The sequence below is a fragment of the Schistosoma haematobium genome, chromosome 4 (assembly GCF_000699445.3).
Source record: "Schistosoma haematobium chromosome 4, whole genome shotgun sequence".
Classification (NCBI taxonomy): Eukaryota; Metazoa; Platyhelminthes; class Trematoda; order Strigeidida; family Schistosomatidae; genus Schistosoma; species Schistosoma haematobium.
In genome coordinates, this window is record NC_067199.1 from 39,942,285 (window position 1) to 39,964,567 (window position 22,283).

The following is a 22,283-nucleotide window of genomic DNA, read 5'->3' on the forward strand; positions in this document are numbered from 1 at the left end:
TCCTTACTCTTCAAACTTCTTTATAACCCTCATTTAGCCCTAGTAAGTAGGTAGACACTCTCAAGATCACTTTAGCGTCGCTCAAAAGTCGTCCGCAAATTATAGTCTCCGCCTGGAGCCCCTCTGAGGCCACTGCCGGTCCCATGCCCGGATAAAGGAGGAGGATTGGGCATAGGGTTAGCGACCCCATCCAGTAGAAATCTAACTCGCTAAAAAACACCAACCAGAAAAATTATTCAAACCGATAAATCTAATTGAATGCTAGATTCAGTTTCTAAGCTCTTTTAGTAACCCCTAGGTTAGATCTAAACACCAACTTGAATACGAGAGAAAAGACGCGAATTATAGGAGGAATGCTTTACTCCAAACTTTTGTTTATTTACAAGAAATCTAGGGTTTTTATAGTATTTTAGATGGCTTTAGACTTTCGGAAAATTCTGGAATGCTACTAAACATAATACCAGTATAGGTAATCATCCAATCAGAAACTTGATGTGTGATTTTTCACTTATTAGATGTTTCGTGCAAAACTTCTAATGAATGATGATTGAATAAGATGCTTCTCAATGCTTTCAGAGCCTTTTCTAAGTTGTTTTTTTTCGAGGAGTTTTCTAAATCTCCTTAACAGTTGCCAAGTCTTAAAATATTTCTATTGTGTTATTGTTTTTATTATTAAAACAAAATCAAATCAAATTTCAAATGATTCAATGTATTTATTGTGTTGCAGAGATAGAAACTTTTAAAACTGATCGGAATAGTACATAATTTAAATTACTTGTGTGTAACGTATTCAAAGCATTACCTTATTAACTTCTAGTTTTGATTATCAGGTTGTTTTAATCTTACTGATGTGTTAATGCTAATTGTTGTTGTTGATTAGTTTGATTATTAGACGTAAGAGTATCTTATGTAATTATTGAATTGTTGGATAGTTTTTTTCTTTCTTGTCCTTTTTCTTTTCAGATTATTTTGAAAACTCTACTGTTCACACTCTTGAAGTACACAATGTAACTTCAAGCTAAACATAAGTCTCAAAAGCATGAGATACGTAAACACCATCTCTTTCAATTTTATACTTTTACCCTTTTATATTAAATGTATTAAATCTATTAAATTATTCTCATTGGGTTACTGTCCAGTATGGAATACTAGAAATGAATGTTAAATGTAATAATTAATCAATAAGGTCTTTATCAGATGAATATTAGAAGACTTGGAAGAGGGTTTGCCAATATCTAATATGATATACTTTCCGTCATGAACTAACGTTAACTGATGAACCCTTGAAAACTATGAATCGATAAACAGTTGTCTTATCCCCTCATTTCAGATCTTCCATCACAGGATCGAGCTCAAGACACTTCGAATTTGTCATAATCGGTTTATAACACTCCACCTAACACTATACGACTATCAACTAATATTATATATGGATACGCTTGTAGTTTTGACTAATTTTCGTAATCTTTAGTAGGTATATTAACTGAGAAATATATACTACGCGAGTGTAGTAAGTCTATATGAATATTTTTACCCGTAAACTGAACCCCTTTGTACATGTTTTTAACAAAACTATAGTTGTAAAATATCTTATAAGATTAGTGTACTAAAAGACAGTGGAGTAGAGTTAGGAGATAAAACTTCATAGTAGCTGCTGCATATAATAGGATCATAAATTATTTAATATCTGGGGATACTGAGTCCCACACGTGGCATTGATTTAGGAGAAAATCCTCTCGAATTCTCTAAGAAGATCTTGATTATTAACCAGGCCATTTTCAGAAATGGATTTTTGTTTCCACCCTCTCACTTTAACAGAGACAGTCATAATGCATGAGGACAGTCTCTAGAATTATGGTAAAAGAAGATATATACATACACGAAGGAATGTCTACCTTTCCAAAACTCAAAAGTTGATATAATCCGCTCAAGGAAAAGCATGAAATTAACCAGTTCGGGGAGAATTCCAAAAATGTTCACATTATGCATGACATTTCATAGCAGCTCTATTAGCACGCTTGATGTAATGTAACGAATATGTAAAGTGGCTCGATTTATTTTCTTCCTCATTGATCTGAGAAGCTTGATTAACTATTATCAGCTGCTAGCTAAAAACGTTTAGAGTTAGTTACAGAAGGATTGTTTCTGCAGCTACTTGGATATATGTTCTTCCACCCTTACTTACGAATAACGATTGCTCCTCGCCATGTACGTGTTTCTAGAGTGGTTATCACATTGTTTATGTGTACTTTATTTTTCTTTGTTACAAATTACCTTCCAACTGTCTAGTTGACCTTTTAATTTTCACTTGAAAATGTCTTAACAAGTATATTTGTGATCAGATTGTTCGAAATGTATTGTGCAAATATATCAAATAATTCTGATAACCTGCGTTTTCTCATTAACTCATGATCTCAACTATTAAAATTACTATAATATCCAAATAAACCATTTATGATATTATTCAACATATTCTGACTAGTGACTAGCTTCAAGAGGTATTTCAAGGAGTTCTAGTGAGAAGCAGTGACCAGCGCAGTTCAACTTGGTCTGTTGTGAGATAGTAACTTATTGAAGACAATGGTGGATGTGTCTCTCAATTTGGTGGATTAGTTGAAGTTAGAGATTAACACCGTTAAATCCTGGTTCATTGATTTAGAAGTTAAGTATTCGTGCGCAAGACTGATAGGTCCTGGGTTCGATTCTCACGAGGAGTCCTATACTACGACAAAACGAACATTCAGTACTTTCAGATTTTCCATGATAATCTAGCTTCAATTAACTCATGATCTCAACTATAAAAATTACTATAATATCCACAAAAACCCCCTTCTGATATTATCGAAATTTATCAAAGAGACTAATTATTTTAAATTTAGAACAATTCCATTCATGTTCAATGTTCAATAAAAGAAATAATTGCATTTAGTTTTTCAATTGTTTATTTCTTTTATAATTTTTTTCAACATCAAATATTACGTATATATGCATACATACATCCATCCACCTATCCATCCATCCATCCACCTATCCATCCATCCATCCATATATGTATGGGTTTATATTGTTCTTTTTTTTTTTAAATAGTTGCCAAGTAATCATTTCTTTGAGATTGATATAAATTATGATAGAATGTTGATTTTGAATAAAAAATAGATGCTAAATATTTATTCATAAACATTCCATCACGATCGGCCAAAGTAATTAATTGTTTAAATGGTTCACTTGTTTGTTTAAATGCTTCACGAAATTTATTGAGTAAAACCTTTCAATAATAATAGTAATTTAAAAAAAAAAGAAACAAAACAAAAATGAGCCGAGTTTAATGTCGTTAAATATAATTAATTTTTTACGAAAGAATACTAACCAGTGTGGTATTCAGTGTTCAAGCAACAGTCTATCAACATCTTTCAACTCACAATTGATTGATCACTGGGTGATGATCAATGTCACATGTGTTGGGATATTCTTCGTACAGATCGGATCCTATCGACCAAGTTTCAATGTGGCCACCAGTCTAGGTGACTCGACATTGTGCGTATTATGTTGAGATAATATTCGATCCGCACTAAGAATGATCCGACACACATGACATTGATCACCACCCGGTGGTCAATCAGTTGTGAATACATTTCAGTCCTTAAGGATATCGGTCGCGGCCCGGATAGCCCAATGGTAATGTCACTGACTATGAAGCTGGGTGACACGGGATTGAATCCGTCAGGGCGCATCAGTTCCCTCGAGATTACAGGTACGACTTGCTGAAGAGTGTCAAAGAGCCCGAAACCTGGGTCCAGGGTTCCCTATTGACTACCTCCAAACATTATCTTATCTTTCAACTGTTAAATGACGTAATTCCATTTCAAAAACTTTCGTAGATTAAAAAGAAAACCATTGTAGCCAACTACTTTAGATTGATTATATAAAATTCAGATTGTTAAGATTTCAGCTTTTTATGCTCCATTGGTTGAGTCACTAGATTATATAGCTCATTGATGAAACGTTCGGTCAAAAAACAAAACTGACAACCAGAAATCTATACAGCTCTTTCTATCCTTATATGTCATCTAGAACACAAGGATAACAAACCGATATCCCTTCTACTTATTATTTGTTAATCTGACTTAAACGTTTACAAGATTAAATATATCAGTTACATGACCACAAATCACCACGAATAAAACTCCCAATGTGATAAAAAAATGGAGCGATGAGTCCATAATAAATCAACGGTAATTTAAGAACGATAAAACATATAACAATAGTTAATTGATAGCTTACAGTTAAGCCATTATAAAATTACTGTATACAATCATCCATCTGTTGAATAGTTCATAAACTTCTATCTCTTCTAATTATTCACCACGATGTAACAGAGTGTATCGATTCCAAAATGAAAGTAGTTGCCTAGTAGACTTTAGTCTCTTATCAGAAACTTTGTAATCGATTATAGAATAGTAACTAAACAGCTAATGAAAATCAATAAACCTAAAATAAATCGTATGTCTTTTTGCTAATCTATTACTAACCAACAATGAGTAACCTTTCCTTTATATTGAGTTAAAAATCAAACTGTAAAGTCCTGTAAAACAATACTTTTGAATAAATTGAAAAGATTACCATATCAGAATTCCATGACTGTTTAACAATTTACAGGTTCAAGAGTTAAGTAGTACCTGTAAGGTAGGTAGGTATAAGTGAAGCTTTTCTTACTAAATACCAGTATGATTTAAAATGGTATAAGGTTAGTAATATTAAATGATCACCTTCCTTAGTTAGTTATTTATGGTGTTGTGTGATTGAGCTCTCAGTTCACGACGTCAATCAATTCTAATCCAGTTATTGTTTCGATTTCATAAAGAGAAAGTATCATTTGATAGTTTTTGGTAATTTCGAAATGTTAACTATTGACGTGGACAGAGAAACAAGAATCCCGGACAAACTATGGAAACTATTTTTGGGGGCGTTATTTCGTTTTAATTCAAAGCTTGTAAAACAGCAACATTTATTTTTGTCCCTAGTTTAGTCTACAGATCATAAGCTTTTTTTGATGTATCATTCACTGCTATAGCCCTTTTTGTCCCAAAGCTATTGTAATTTAAACGTAATCTTTTGTATTCTATTTTCTACCCTAATCCCCAGTTTTGAACGTGATTGTATTTTCCTAATTGTTTATGCGTTGTGGTCCGGTTATTCATCTATTTATTCATGTATCTTTTTACAGTAATCTGAATTCGTAACCAGATCGGAATTGGAAATAAATCGAGTAGTGTTCTAGTTGACTTGTCTTCTCTCTCCCAAGCGCTTGTCAGCTAATCAGATAATAGAATAGTTTTCATCTCTCTACCTGAAGTAATTGGTCTCACTTCGAACTCACGTATACTAGCCTCAAGATTAAACCAGTCAGCTTATCGCGTCAAGGTATTAATCTCGATTTAGGCGAGTTATCCTCTGCATTGTAGTAGGTAGACAGATCAAGGACATAACAACTATCTGTGTTCCTCCAGTAACATTTAAGTTTTTTCAACTTAGTCCTCCTTGTTTTCTAAATTTCTATGTGTCTCTGTAAGCAACCGATTCTCTTCTGATTAATCACCACCTTATAAACAATCGGTTCTAAGGATCTGGGTTCATGAAATCCTATTTTCGGTCTCATTAAATCCCATTTCAACTTACAAGTTGATGCTTTTAATATTTGAACTACGTCTCAAATCTGGTAGTAGATGTCTCTAACCAAGATTCTAACATATGGTACATGCTATATTTCTAAAACTTGCATAACGGACTCAACTACGACTATTTACTGAACCTTATCTAACTAACTTAAAGAATTAGGATGATTTACTCTTTGAGTACCAGAAGGATCGTTCTGCATTTTTATAGTTACGGTTCACTTGTTGTAATAAGCCAGAAATCAGTTCAGGTACTTCGTTTTTGGACTGTTCAGTTAAATAAGACTGTAAAATCTATGGAGAATAACTATACATACTGTTTGTTACTTCTACTATCTGTTCATATTCACAACGAGTGGAAATTGGGTGAATATTAAAATGAGTTTGATTGTTATATCAGAACTCAATGATAATTGACCAATATTATCCACTTTTATCAGTGATCATCCATAATAACTTTCTCATTTGATTAATTTTATCAATATTGATTACTCTCCATAGATTCAATCTAAATAATTGAAAACCTTTTAGGAGATGGAAATTTATCGGTAAAGCATTCTCAAACCTACTTCTATAGTTTGTTTATTCATTTTAACATTCATAAAAAACTAGGTGATATACATAAAAAGAGAAGTTTTTCTCTCAGTTTTCTTAGACACCATTCATTTATTCGACAAATATGATTTAGAGAAATTTCAACTCAAACGGTTTATATCAGAACTCATAAACCCACATATATCTATATCTATGTATCTGTATGTATGTATGCTTCTGTAGCTAGGAGTGACCTTAGATGACCTCATATATATATATATATATATATATATATATATATATTGTTGATTCATTTTCTACTGAATATAGGTTTATCTTAGATCATAGGTGTGATTAATGTCATTTATTTATTTAAACATTGGTACAAGGAGGCACCAAATAGATATGAGCCACATAAGTCATTCGATTTGTGTGTGAGGACTGGAATACTGTCCGGGTACTCAAACCAAAACAGGTGGCTTACTTAGGGAGCCACATCCAGAGCCTTCGACCTAAAGGTCTGATCCATAAGGCAGTGGAGCAACGTCAGGAGATGCAGTAACATGGTAGTCGGTGAACAACAATTGGTTCATACCCCATTTGTTCCTTCAGGATCCTAAAGCCCATGTACACTATTGGTTTGGAATGAGGATTTTCCAACTCCTCTAGGTGGACTCTCCGTTTCCACCAACCCGATGGAAGCGTCTGACATTCGCCACGAGAAGGCAGTGAGTAGGGCTTTCCTAGCAGCGTATTTCATTCAAAAATTTGTTAATCATAAAAATGGATGATGTCAAATGGTTTCAAATTGACTTGTACACTGTTATTATTGTATCCAATATTTGATGTATTAAAAGAAAAATAGGGGATTTGTGATGACTGTTTAATTGAAATCGGAATTTTTATCACGACTTATCATCAGATCAAGAGAGTGTCATTGAATAAGAATAATCATAGATCATAAATTGACTGAAGTTAAGAATGAAGGTCATTGAGAATTCCAACTGAATAGTTTGAAATATAATCACGATTCTAAGCAAAGAGAGATGGTGGTTAGCAGTGGGATCCAGGACGAGCGTTTCGTCCCTTTTGGGGCTCGTCAGCTAGATGTACCTACATCCCACAGTTGATACCCATTTCAGGACTCGAACCCACTATCGTTCGTTTCAAACGCTATCGTGTTATCCACTCAGCTACGAAGTCCTGATAGCCACTAGTTTATGGCGCTTGTGACTTAAGGAAATATCGAAGCAATGCACACAGGATACACATATCTCAAAAAGAGACTGATCGATTGCAGTCCTAAACATCAACAGAAAGATTCAAGCAAACAATACAAAATGGATTTATAATCATGACTGTTACGAAAGTCAACCGTTTTAGATTTGATCTTGTATATAATCGTGGATTTCTTAAACTATGACTGAAATACAGTTAAACTGATTTTATATCACATTCAACATGTATTTACAGAGGTGTAAATAGTAAGAATCCCACTCAAAAATTGAGTGTAATGTACTATATTGGGAATGAATTAGTTAATGAATAACTTTCGACTACTTTTTAATTCCTAGGTGGTAATGATTGCAAAATCTGACCACTTTCAATTGTGTGTTTTTTCTGCTGTTAAATCATTTTTGCTACTAGTCAATGTGTATTATTACAGGTTGATCATGATTAAACATCATCAACCTGTCTTGGTGTTTAATTACTGAATTCAATTACTTCATGGATCACGGTATATGTCTAAAACTTCTGGTAATACATATCGATTTTAGTCACTTGAAGATCACACAACTGCTATTTACTAAATGAATTTATTGAAAGTTTATAGATCCAAAAGCCCTGAATTTGTTTTTTTTTTTGGTAAAATAGAAGTTGTTCTAAGCTTTCAACTTCTTACCGTTTTTCTATGATTCTCCAGATGAGTAAAACCATCTGTAAAAATAACTAACCTTCTTTTAAACTGATAAAAACAAGCACTCACAAACAAGGTCATCAGAAAAGTCGGACTGAATACCGATGGATTAGCTAAACATCTTACTTCTATAAAAAAATTAGGCTCCGGTTGGAGCCATTCTGGGGCTACTGCCGGTCACAAGCCCGGATAAAGAAGGACGGTTGGGCATGGGGTTGGTGACCCCATCCCTTAGAAAACTAACTCGCTAAAAAAGCTAACCAGAAAAACATTATTCGAACCACTAAAATTCTGCTCTGGGAGTCAGAAGGTTTTCATTTAGAAGAGTTATGAAGCCTTATGATGAAAGCCGAGTTCCTTCGGAAGTCACGAGGCTGATGCCTCTTCTGACAACCAGAGCAACCATTTATTTAGGTATATGAAATGTTCGTAAGTAAGTAGGTAAGTAAGGAAGTAATAATGTCCAGAATGACAATCAAATCTTTAAAATGTTAAACTGTTCAATCCTGCGATCATAGCACAACCAAGAAAATATACACCAGAGTTATGAACCTTCATCATTTTAGACCATAATTCAGTGGTAAATAAGCTCTATCAAACATAGGTGTTAGGATACTGTAATCATAGTTGTTTTAAAAATAGATTATTTTTCAAGTAGATAGATTTTACACTTTCCATTATGAGATCATTCTAGAAGCTCCAGATTCTTCCCAATGGTTTTATACTGTTCGGCAATTTACATCTCTAAATTATTTCGTAACGATTTTATCACTGTTAAGTCTTATAGTTGAATAGTTTCTTCAGTCACTTCCTAATTAATTTCTGTATTGAAGAAAGGTGATTCTCATTGTTTGACCTTAATGACATTCATTAAACTGTCATATATATTTGTATATCAAACTGTGGATTTATTTCATTATCTGAATATCTAATTTATGCTTCATTGCCAAATAATTACTCCTTTTCTCTACATTTCTAAGTTTTTAAGTTGTCCCACTTCACTATTTTCATTTATACTTAATTTCCTACATATACATCCACCAATACATATAGTGATTTCTATAACAGTCTTTAATTGCGTTGATCAAGTTTAATTCATTGGCATATCAGAGGGGGTTTTTGTGGATATTGTGGTAATTTTAATAGTTGAAATCATGAGTCAGTTGAAGCTAGACCACCATGGAAAACCTGGAAGCACTGGACGGCCTACAGGTTAAACATTCGCGCGCTAAACCGATAGTTCCTGGGTTTGAATCCTACGGGGTGGGATCACGGATGCGCACTGCTGAGGAGTCCCACAACAAAACGGAACGGCCATTCAGTGCTTCCAAGTTTTCCATGCTGGTCTAGCTCCAATTGACACATGAATTCAACTATAAATTTAATAAAATCTCCACAGAACCACTTCTGATATTAATCATCATCGTGTGCTCACTAGTAACTAGCTTCAAGAGGTATTTCATGTAGTTCTAGTGAGAAGCAGTGACCAGTACAATTCGACCGGGTCTGTTGTAAGGTAGTAACTTATTGAAGACAATGGTGGATGTGTCGCTCAATTTGTTGGATTGGTTGAAGTTAGACATTAACACCGTTGGATATCGGCCGGCTCAGTATTCTAGTGGTTAAACGTTGGCGCGCGAGACCGATGGGTCCTGGGTTGGAATCTCGCGAGGTGAGATCGTGGATGCGCACTTCTGAAAAGTCCCACAATAGGACGAAACGGACATCCAGTGCTTTCAGGTTTTCCATGGTGATCAATCTTCAATTAACTTATGATCTCAACTATATTGTGTTGTTCGATCAATCCGGTGTTGATTCTAATCACACAATTATATTAAATAATAACATCAATCGATGTATTAGATCATCTGATGAATATAATTATTCTGCTGATCACCCTGGTCACTATATTTTTACTCAGAAAATACACTTTTTTACAAAACTAACTTTGTCCTGGACAGAGTTCTGTGGATGATTCTGGGATGGGAGGCTTATGCTCCTCCATGAAGCATAAAAGGCGTAAGTAAATTTATGAAACTATGAATTTGTAAACAAACAGCTGATCAATTTTTTAAAAATGTTTTCTAGAAAGAAATTCACAGTATTATAATCGATTTTCATGAGGAAAAATAATTTCCAATCTAATTCACTCAAATTTAATAATTATTATTTGAGTAAACGATTTATATGTTACTAGTATATGGGTTGTGAAGATTATTAAGGTTTTGATTGAGATCATGAACCGATTGATGTTAGACCACCACAATTGAGAACCTGGAAGCACTGGACGGCCGTTTCGCCCTACTACGGGACTCCTCAGCAGTGCGCATCCACGATCCCGCTCGCGGGACTCGAACCCAGGGCCTTCGACCTCGCGCGCGAACGCTTAACCAACTAGACCACTGAGCTGGCATCCAATGGTGATAGTTTCTAACATCAACCAATCCACGAAATTGCGCAAACAAATTTCGTTGTACTGAGGTAGATACCTGTCTCTACCCGACAAGGATTGGCTCCACTGGTCACGACTTCTCACTAGAACTCCGAGAATTCCCTCACAAAGCTAGTCACTAGTGAGTACATGTTGATTACTAGTATAGGGGTTGTGGAGATTATTAAGTTTTTGATTGAGATCATGAACCGATTGATGCTAGACCACCACAATTGTGAATATTACTGATCAATATTATTGATCGTTTATTCTAACAGATCATGATCATTGTAGCCTAGTATAATCAAAAAATAGTTAATCACTGAGGTATTAAGAAAACTTTATAACGAATTCAAATTATGTAAGATTTTATTTCTGTCAGTATCATCATAAATTTGGAAATGTTTTAGTATGTTTGAGTTTTTATGTGAGTGTGCGTGTGTGTATATGGATGACTGTAGGCAATTTACCCGATTAAACACGGTTGTAATAACTGTAACAACATTGAATATCTATCGATTTTAAGATAAACTAATTATATATAAACCGGAAGCATTGGGAATATGAAAGTATTGCATTAAGATGACTAAAGATAGTTTGTTTTTAACTTAGTAAGCAAAAAAGAAAACAATTAGATATTAGAATGGGGGTTTGCGGAAATTGCAGTGATTTTAATAGTTGAATTTATGAGTCGAAGTAAACTAGATCACCATTAAAAATCTGAAAGCACTGGACGTTTGTTTGATTCTAGTATGAGACTCCTCAGCAATGTGCATTCACGATCATGGATCGATTGAAGTTAGACATAAACACCATTGGGTCCCGGGTCAGTGATCTAGAGGTTAAGCGTTCGCGCACGAAGCCGGGGTTCTGAATTTGAGTCTCACATGCTGGATCATGAACGGACATTGCTGAAAAGTTTCATACTAGGACGAGATGGCCGTGCAATGCTTCCAGGTTTTTCCATTCCATGTAAAACGTAACTTATTAGATGTTTTTTTCTGAACATATGTTTATATCTTACTGATATAACAATTCTTCAAATTTTAATAGGTTAACTTTTTAAAAAAATGCAAAGATGATGTTGTCATCTAGAAATGATCTTATCTGGGGAAGTATTGATGATCATGAAAATCGTTGTGTTCTATTTTAGAACTGATCAACAGTGTGTTTTTACAATTCCACTTGCAGTAGAATTCAGAACTTTTAGGTCTCACTTCTCTTATGGTTGTATTAAAATATTAAATCTATGAGCTCTGAACCTTATCTGGTATAGAATAGCAATTATGTTCTAAATGATGTTAAGACGACCGTTTAATACTATTCATTTTACAATAAATCTTGAACTAACTTCACTGTAATCATATACCAAGCTGCCATAAGGAATAATAGATTTGTGATAATTATTGATGACACATTAATTGCTCCTCTGTATATGCGTGATGAAGTGTCCGATGCTATATTTACGCGGGGTTTCAATAAATAAGTCATGACGGAAAAGTAAGTGAAATCTGTTACATAACCCATCCATAAATCATCTACTTACATATGGAAACTTAAGTATGTGACTCGGTTAACAAGTACAGGTTTATATTCTCTACCAAATAGTACATACACACTATATTAGGATTTGTGATACCACTGAGCTGGATTCGAACTTATGACTCAGTGGTTGGTTTTTGACACTAAAAAGTAGGTTAGTCATGATAACAATATTATCACTTATATAATTCAGCAAGCATGTGTATTTAAGTTTGCAAGGAAAGCAAACATGGGAAGATTAAATAAATTTGGTAATTAATGATTCTGAAATATTACTGGAAATATGGGAAGAATAACAACTTTTTAGTATAGATTAATTGAAGAGATAAGAAAATAAAGTTTTTATGCTACATTTGCTTGGATTAAAGTAATTATAATATTACATTCGAACCATTATATGGCAAACTACTAACGTTATCTAGTATATGATACATTAATGTTAGCCTATATGTACTCATTTCGTGGAAGTCAGTTTCATCATGATATAATGTCAGCCAAACAATCATTGAACAAGTAGAAGCATACACCTATCACTACACATGACTCAGTATATGTAATTTATAGGTCTCATGGATCAACTAAATTAAACCTATCAAGATATTTGAAAATCTTGAATTCATTTCCACACAGATTCGTTACTGTCTTTAAGAAATTATCACTAAAATATAAGCCTCATATGATATGTAATTAAATCTTACCTGTTTAGCATGCCATTCTGTTTTCCATTGTGGCATACAAGTTGGTATTTTAGTTAACATAGTTAAAATAATTTGTTCAGCTGCATCATTCCATAGTTTGTTTGGTCCATTTCCTGTTAAACCCATAAATGTGATATGTGCTAAAAGTAAATGTTTACGACCTAATTTTTGTTCATCACTTTCTAAACCAACACCTAACAGATGACTATTGTGAGTACCACGTGTAAATTGTATTCGTAGACCAAGATTAACTGAATAATTTGGTATTTCATTGTTGGCTAACTTATGAAGTATGTTTAAAATTGTATGGATCGCCTGAATATGAGATTTGTAAAATAATGTCAAAGAAGAAGAGAATAGAATTGATGAGTAACACACAAATTAGACAATAATAAAAAGATGTAAACAGGAGAATATCTGTGATGAGAGCAAATAAAACAGAGTATAGAGAGCAAACTTGATGAACGACATTTTATGTATCCACTCCTGGTAACCGTCTGATTTGACAATGTTTTTTGTTTCAAGAGGCTTCGGAAAGTTTGTTAACCTCTTTATTGCACCTTTCAATGTCAAACAGTGTCGTAAAACGTTTTTCATGATAGATTCAAGAAATAAACTATAGATGGAAGATTTTCAAGTACGCCTATGTTTGAAAACCTAAACATTGTGTGAAAATGTAATCTAAACTGTCTTAATTTCTCCCTCGATTTCTGTTTACACGTCTCAGTTAACCATTAAACATAGACAAAGCATTAATCAGAGTGACTCCTATGTGGTTATCACAAGTGGGTATCTATTCTTTCTTACAGACTGAGACAACCATCAATCAAAGTCAGCCAAATGGGATTTCTTCTAGCTCCCAGAAGCTACGTTCTGGTGCTGTTAATGACACTTGAAGTTAACCTAATTGGAATTGCTCCATCGTTTCTAATTATCCAAAGGCTTTTCAAATTCGCTAAGATCTGGCGGGTTGTGGGTTTGCATATAATTCGTTCGTTAATTGTATAGAAATCGTGACCAACTAAAGAATGGTCATTGACTAGTTGAATATTTCTTCGAAGTATTAATGTATTTGGATCGCGTCTAGCTAGCGGTAAAATCTGGAACATAAGTTCCTTTTTATTACTGAGTTATCAGCTGGACGTACCTGGATCCCAGTGCTGATACAGATGCAAAGAAATCATCTTAGTAAATAAATTTTGTAAATCCTAGAACAGAATTACTTATTTAAATCTTGAATGCATATTTGTTGGCTCATCAATAATGTAATAATCACAAATTAATTCTGCGTTAGATTATATTATATTTCCACTAATGCGCGGTTTAGAAATTTTTGAGTCATTTGATGACTTAAATTCATCGCAAACTGATACCGAATGGAGTATAATAAATAACAGAGAGGTGTTGAAGAGCTATTTCCTAATAATGGTGGCTCCTTAGTAAAGGATGTGCTAATACCTCCCTTTGAGACCTAACCCATTTACTTCTAGTTTTGCGGAAATGATAAATCATACATTTAGCTCGTTAGTTTTGTAGGACCAGTGAAATGTCGTTAGGCCCTAACCAAATCATCCAGCAGTTGGATCACCAAGCATCTAACAGTTCACCGATCCTCGTCAAGGTCAAATGCAACCAACGCGCATCAGTTAGTTGAACATCATGCACTAGTCCATGTGGTGATGATCACATTGTTTTTTGTACCCATTCTTGCCAATATATTTCTGTAATAACTTCGTTTGTGTTGTACGGTCAACAAAGTAGCCATAGGACCTGGATACGACGAAGGAGTAATCCAGGTTAGATACTAACCGGGAGGTATAACTTCGACGTTAGCTGGTTGGTCACATCATTCCTCTCTAACTCGAGTAGGCCCCCAGTCATTTGATATAGATCATCAACTTTGGTCATCTATAGTTTCTTTTTAATATTTTACTTATCAATCAATACATTACACACTGTTTTTTGAGAAAATAGGTTCGCTGAGTCAAAATTAAACTGAACATTGTTACACTGTTTATTTACTAACTGAATGCATTAAGTCAATATACTTCAAAGCATATCACTTACTAATGTAAATCGATTTAATTCAAAGTCTGTTTCCATAGTAAATTTTAATATTCTAAGTGGTTCATTAAATTTACCAAATGAATTTAATGCCCATGGTGTATACTGAATAATTGTCGGATGTGGACAATATTTACACTTTAAATAATGATGTGCTCTTTTCAATAATTTTGGTGTATTTTCTGGTTGTTCAATAAATTCTTCACTGAATGGTCCAAATACTTGATCCAACAAATAAACAAATTGTTGTGGATCAGAATCATAACAAATTGAAGGATCATTATTATTAGCATTATTATTATTACTATGATTATTATTTTTTATTTCTCTAGTAATATGATCATCATAATTATTTTGTGAACAACGTTTTGTTGTACGTAACAATAATTCATCTTCTTCAATATTCCAATTTTTTAAATCTACGGATCCATCAATATTATCATCATCATCATCAACAACATCATTGTCATCATCGACAACAGCAGTATCAGCAACAGTATTATTATTGTCATTAGTATTCAATTGATTTGAATCAAGATTTGATGGTTTAATAGAAATAGTACGACAACTATTATATGGTAAATAGATTAGTTCAATGGATTGATTAGTTGTTATAGCATCTTTTAGTATATTATTCTCAATGTTCAATAAATTTGACCATTTATAAAATCGATAATTCACCTGAAAGGAAACATTTTTCAAAAAAAAATATATATGACATCATAAAGTGGGATATTTCCCAACTTTGAAAAGTATCAATTTACCAAATAAATAATGAAAGCCATTCATATAATCCCATGAAAATAATGAATTAAATCCTTATATCGGTTTATTTAACACATAAAATATAATTTTATCCAGTGTTTTGCTTTATTGTATTCATTGTATGCTATTTGAAATATGTGAATGATAATGTTTTCAAGTGAACACGGTAATAGGATTTAGTGTTCATATCACGAACGGGAGCTCTTTCAACAACCATTAAAAAAATTAGTAAGTACTTGATGGTTTTTTCGTCCTTGCATGGGATTTATCAGAAGTGTATCACCATGCCTATAACCAGGACTGAGTCCGTTAACGTCAGGTCTTATGGTAGGTGTTCAACGTTTAAATTACTAAGTTTTCATCAAATAGTTTATGCATTTATTTTCAATCGATTCGCGATATAGCCTAACCATCTTAAAATTTCATCGGTAAGTAATTCCTTCACAACAGATATGGCTGAAGTCTAATGGTAACAGCATCTAACTATAACTCCGAGAATTCCCTTTTGAAACTAGTCACTAGTGAAAACGTGATTACTATTAGCGTAAACATTTTGTTCAGATTGTTGGATTTTATTGTTACCATCACAAACTGACCTTGAATAGATATTTAAACATTTGGATGACAACTCAATGATCCAAAGGTCTAGAGATTGCAGTGAGACCAGAAGGTTCCAAATTTAATCACTGGTGGAATGTTCACTGTTGAGGAGTCTCATACTAAGATAAAGTACCTACCCAAAGCTTACTGGTTTCCTATCGCTATCTAACTAAGATCATTCCATAACGTAAAACATAAAATTAAACAATTTCCATAAACTCTTATACCAATAATAAGATTTATTGTCTGCTAATATCGTATAATGGCTATGCAAGTAAACAGATTATGCTATTTGACTGTGGTGTTTGAATGAACTAATGGTTTCTTTGTACTTGTTGAATGCTTGATTTTGAATTCTAAATACAGTACATTCGTTTGTGCTTATCTAGTACTTCTTGATCCGATTACGTTATTTCTGGGATTCTTAGTTCATAATATAATTCAAATACTTCCGATTATCATATTGACTCAATATATTTAAAATAAAACTAAAAGGTTAATAAACATAGTCTATATTGATGAGTAAATCTATCTAATATATATATATATATATATATATATATATATATATATATATATATTACAAAGAGAATTACCATACGAAAAATGGTCAATATTTTCTACATCCGATTAGTTTTACTTCGTAAAGATAAAATCTACAGAAGTAGAAAAACTATAGTGACTATTGTGAAAGTGTAAAGCTTTATCAAGCAAACATCAATAAACATTATTTAAATTGTTCTAACTCTATAGAGTTGTCCCATAGTAATAATACTTATGTTAAATAACCAAACATACTCCATTTGTGATATGATATAACTATCTTTAATATAATGTATAATAAATGTAAATTACTTACTTTTGTTAATGTAATTGGTGTATATCTAAGTGTTATATCATAAACAACACCTAATAAACCTAAATTTGAAATAGCTGCTAAAATTTCATTTTGATTTAAATATTCAATTAAATCACCATGACAATTAATTATACGTATAGAAATTATTTCATTGATTAAATCATTATATGGATTATATAGATTTGATTGTGTTGATAAAATGATACCAATAATTGTATTATTAATTGAATATGAATCAATAAATTGATTAATTTCAATATTATGATTAATTTGATAATTAATTAATTCATTCATAGTAACACATGATAATAATTTTAAACCATTTAATTCATTTCCATTAATTGGACATTTTTTATTGATGAATTCAATTCTTGGTGAATCAGATAAATCTGATAAATCAATGAATACAGTATTATTTGTATCATATAAGTTATATGATGATAATGATGAGGATGAGGATGAGGATGATGATGATAAATGGCTATAAGCTCTAATAATTAATTTCATTGTTCTTGCTGCTCTTATTGTACGTGAGATTTCTGTATAAGATTTTGGTTTAACACATAATATTCTTATTAATTTTTTAGGTATATTACGTAATATGAATGAAAATATTTCAACTTTAGGTAATAGACCAATACGTTTTTGTAATTCAATGCCAAGTCGTTGTATAAAACTTATATCACTATCTTTCTTTTCTTTGTTTTCTTTTTCCTCTTCCTCCTCCTCCTCCTCATCATCATCATCATTCTCATCAGTAGTGATAGTAGTAGTAGTAATAGTGGAGTTATTAACACCTTTAATATCATCATCATAATCTTCAATGAAATTATGTATAATTTCTTTGTTTGATTGTATTAAATCCATTATTTTTTCTCTAAATTATTTTGACTTTTGAATTTGATTTTCAAATTAGTTGAAAATTTTGTATTTCGCTCCAAACTGAAAATATAAATTGAATAAACAATAATAATAAGCTGATTTCATTAATGCATTTGTTTATTGGATCTATGTTTCTTTTTCTTTTTCAATAAATGATAATAAATATTTATTTGTTTACTATGGAGTATCTTTAAGGTCATTTGATATATGCTTATTTATTGTGTAAACTTATCCAATGAACATAAACCTTATATATGAATAGTGGTCAATATTAGAATAAATATTCACTTGGTGTTGTTTTACTTATATCTCCTCATTGTTATTTAGGACTGCACAATTGATCAGTCTCTTATTGGCATATGTGCATCCTGTGAGGATTGCCTTGACACAAGCTTTTTAAGTAAAGATGAATAATGGCTAGTAGTGGAATCCAGTTTGACATGCGTTTCGTCTTATTTGGGACTCGTCAACTGGATGTACCTGGATCCCAGAGCTAATGTTCGCTCCAGGACTCAAACATTATCTCAACTAGGTTTTCTTTTATTAAACTTTTATCACAACTTTGAATTCATTAATTTTCAATTGGAATCGCTGAATAATTGTTGCGAAATGAAGTGAATCCCCAATCTTTCTGTTCGGTTGGTCTATTTTATTATGATATCGTTATCTCTATCATTATTCATATACTACTAGCAAAAGTGTAAAGTTTATGATACATTTGTAAGCTACTTATAAGTAGCACAAGTTATGTGAGTAAAATGTCTTAACGTGAATATTTATTTTTAGTCTACAACTGATACTCAGCAACTGTTGCCGATCACGTTAGTTATATTGAGACAATATGAAACAGGAAAGGTTCAATAATCATCAGTAAATTTCGGCTTTATTTCGTTGTCTGCTCTTGTTGTCCAGATTTTCTGTGGCCTCAGAGATTATATCGTCAATTTATAGACTTGTATTTCTTCCTACTTTACATTTGAACAATTTCAAAAAAACTGGCTCATAGGAATATAGCGATAAATGGTAGAAATAATAAAACCCTTTCACCAATCAACTAGATCTCGTGTTAGTAAAGTAAACTTGATGGAACATTCACCTGACTCAATTTTGCTATATTTAAGTGGTAAAATAATGAACGCTTTAAGTATAAATCAAACAGATCAGAGGGTTTAAAACTAAAAAAAACTATTTTCGTAAATTATAAATGCACAGTTCCTCCTCCCATATATCGAAATGAGGTATTTCAGCCATCAGAATAAACAAAACTCTCATCCAAATGGTCAATAAATCCCAGATTCGGTCATGAATTGTTACCACTATAACTAAATAAGATTTTACAAAACTAGATATGCTTCAAATCTCAATAAATAATAACGTTAAACGTATTTGGATTCATTTAGAATGAATTAAAGTGATATTCAAAAACTCCAGAATGTAAATCTAAATAATTCATATTTATTCCGATCAAGTTCAAGAAATAAAAAAGATTTCACAGAGGTCGAAAAAATACTGCATCCTGTATACAGTTACTATGATAGATGAACTCCGTACAACTATGAATCTTTCTTTGGGAGGCACAACGAATCAAAGATACATCAAAAGAATTTTCAAAGACTAACTAACATCCGAAAAATCAATAAAATGAAAGAGATAACACCAGAAAGAATTGAAATCAAAAGACAACCTGATGAATTCAAATAATTTTCATTATTCTTAATCATAGGTTAGGTTACAATTCACTATAATACATATATAATTTTGGTATAATTCAAGCAATTTATCAACATGGAAGAAATTATATTCATAATAAACAATGAAGTAGATAACACTTAGTAAGTTAAATTATCAAAATTAAAGAAATTCGCCTTATCCACTTAGCTTTTGAGTCCTGATAGCGAACGGTACTGGGTTTGAGTCTTTCCCGGAGTGAACATCAACTCTGGGATGCAGGTACATCCAGCTGACGAGTCCCAAATAAGACGAAACACACATCAAACTGGTTTCCACCGCTAACCACTATTCATCTTTACTTAAAAAGCTTGTGACTTAAGGCTATGTCAAGGCAATCCTCACAGGATGCACATATGCCAATAAGAGACTGATCAATTGTGCAGTCCTAAATAACAATGAGGAGATACAAGTAAAACAACACCAAGTGAATTTAATATCTGATTGAGTTTTGAAAAAGTATTTAATTGAATTTCCTGAAACACCTAGTATTGTATTATTCATTTATAACAAATTACTTTGCTCTCTGAAATTGACATTACCGTCTAATCATCATCATCATCATCATCATCATCGTCCAAATCATTATCACCGTAGTAATGATAATTATAATTCTGTATCAGTGACAAACATTCAAAGCAGATTCAGCGGATAAAGTTGCGGTTGTAAATTTAAAAAATACAGCATCAGTGGATTGGACTCTGATGTTTGTTACAGTAGGGTGTCACATTTGCGCAATCTCAAAAAATTTTGGAATTGCCTGATATTTATAGTCTTGGGATTTAACGAATACTTACTACTAGATAGAAAATTTCAGGAAACTCAATATCTTCATAACCACAGATTCTTTAGTCACACACTCCTTAGTTCGAATACTTCAAGGGGTGATAATTGCCGAAAATTACGTATAATGTAGAAAGGTGTACAAAATACTACTAAAGCGTACAAAAGCGGTACTGTCAAAGCAAATGTTGGTAAAAAATAAATAAAGTATTCCTGAACAATACTTTCTTCAACAGATAAAGTTGTCCGTTAGAACAACATCTACTACAGTCAAACTATGTGAAATTGAGAGATTAAATCGTTAAGAATATGAACGGATTACCTAACAAATAAGGAAATGTATTCCTAATAAACAAAAGCAGTACTCTATCCACAGATAAAGGATAGAACAATTCGGTTTGCCTTCTCGCTAAGGGGGGTGTTCCTTACGAAATTGGGAGGACGAAAGGCGAATGTCCGACGCTTTTACCGGGTTTGTGGAAACGAAGAATCTACCTTAGGGAGTTGGAAAACCCTCATTCCAAACCAATAGTGTACATGGGCTTCAGGATCCTGAAGAAACAAATGGTGTATGAACCAATTGTTATTCACCAGCTACCATGTTACGGCATCTCCTGACGTTGCTCCACTGCCTTATGGATCAGACCTTTATGTCGAAGGCTCCGGATGTGACCCCCTAAGTAAACCACCTGTTTTGGTTTGGGCACCCGGACAGTATTCCAGTCCTCACACAAATCAAGTAACTTGTGTGGCGCATATCAGTTTAATGCTTTAATACAATAGGCAGGAAAAACATTAAAAGGATTCAATCTAGTCGTTTTTGTGTTTCCTCAGACATTGTTTTGTCCCATGAGAAGCATCCAATTCTAAATCACGCAGTATGAAAATAAGAGCCAGCTAGTGAAACTTCCTGAAAAATACCGTCTACTTATAAATAGTATAAGTAGTACATGAAACGTTTAGAATATAATTTCTAATTGGTAAACGATTTGTCCTTATACTGAAAGGTTCAACTGATAATTAATCCTTTTCATAATCCCTGAAATGGTTGAATTCTTCAAGTCATAGTGGGACAGATATATGTCTTTTTTTAATTTTACACTAGACCTTGAGTTCCAATGTTTATTCGTACATTTTCAAAAATGCAACAGTCTACTAAGTATGGTAAATTCATGGCAATTTTCAATTTTCTGCTTGGTTAAATATAAATTATTACAGATAGTTCATCATCTATCAACAAAGATTATTCGTAGCACCTAGAATAATGTATCCAATGATATTTTCTGTTTAGCTCAAGAAATGAAATTAGTAAACTATATAGACGAATTCATCTTATATTCACTATACTTTGTAATAACTACTTACTTTTTATTTCAAAAGAAGAACTTCACAATATACATCATGAAGTGACCTTAATCAGACAACTAATGAAAACCAGCACTCACTGTAAATTTGTCCCTTCTTGGCATGGAGCCGCTTACTAGAGCGCCTTTACAACCTAATCGAAGTCAGCATTCTCATACAAGGACGTAACATATGTCCAATACTTTCTGGTGTATAATCGTTTTTTAACTAATGTCAGTCAGCGATGTAAACTATACAACATATTAATAACCCTCAACCATATATAATAATAAAAGAGTAATTTGAATGAAATTATGAATGATAATTTTCCGACACTACTGATAAACAATAGGTCATCTTTAACTCGGAGTGAAAGAGTAGTTAGGTTTATTTTAACAGCATTAAAATTCATTCTAAATTTGTCAAGCATCATATAAAATCTACATGACACGTGTTCTCAGTT

The 22,283-nt window shown here is 32.7% G+C and overlaps 1 protein-coding gene across 1 annotated transcript; it reads right to left on the minus strand.

The window, feature by feature from the left end:
* Nucleotides 1-3,079: 3,079 nt before the first annotated feature.
* LDB2_2 (LIM domain-binding protein 2) lies at nucleotides 3,080-17,950 on the minus strand (the record flags this gene model as incomplete). Its single annotated transcript, XM_051219391.1, has 5 exons — nucleotides 3,080-3,265; nucleotides 12,796-12,935; nucleotides 12,975-13,110; nucleotides 14,863-15,540; nucleotides 17,084-17,950. The coding sequence occupies 5 exons, from the start codon at nucleotides 17,948-17,950 to the stop codon at nucleotides 3,080-3,082; spliced, it is 2,007 nt and encodes a 668-aa protein (XP_051066986.1).
* Between the last annotated feature and the right edge of the window lie 4,333 nt (nucleotides 17,951-22,283).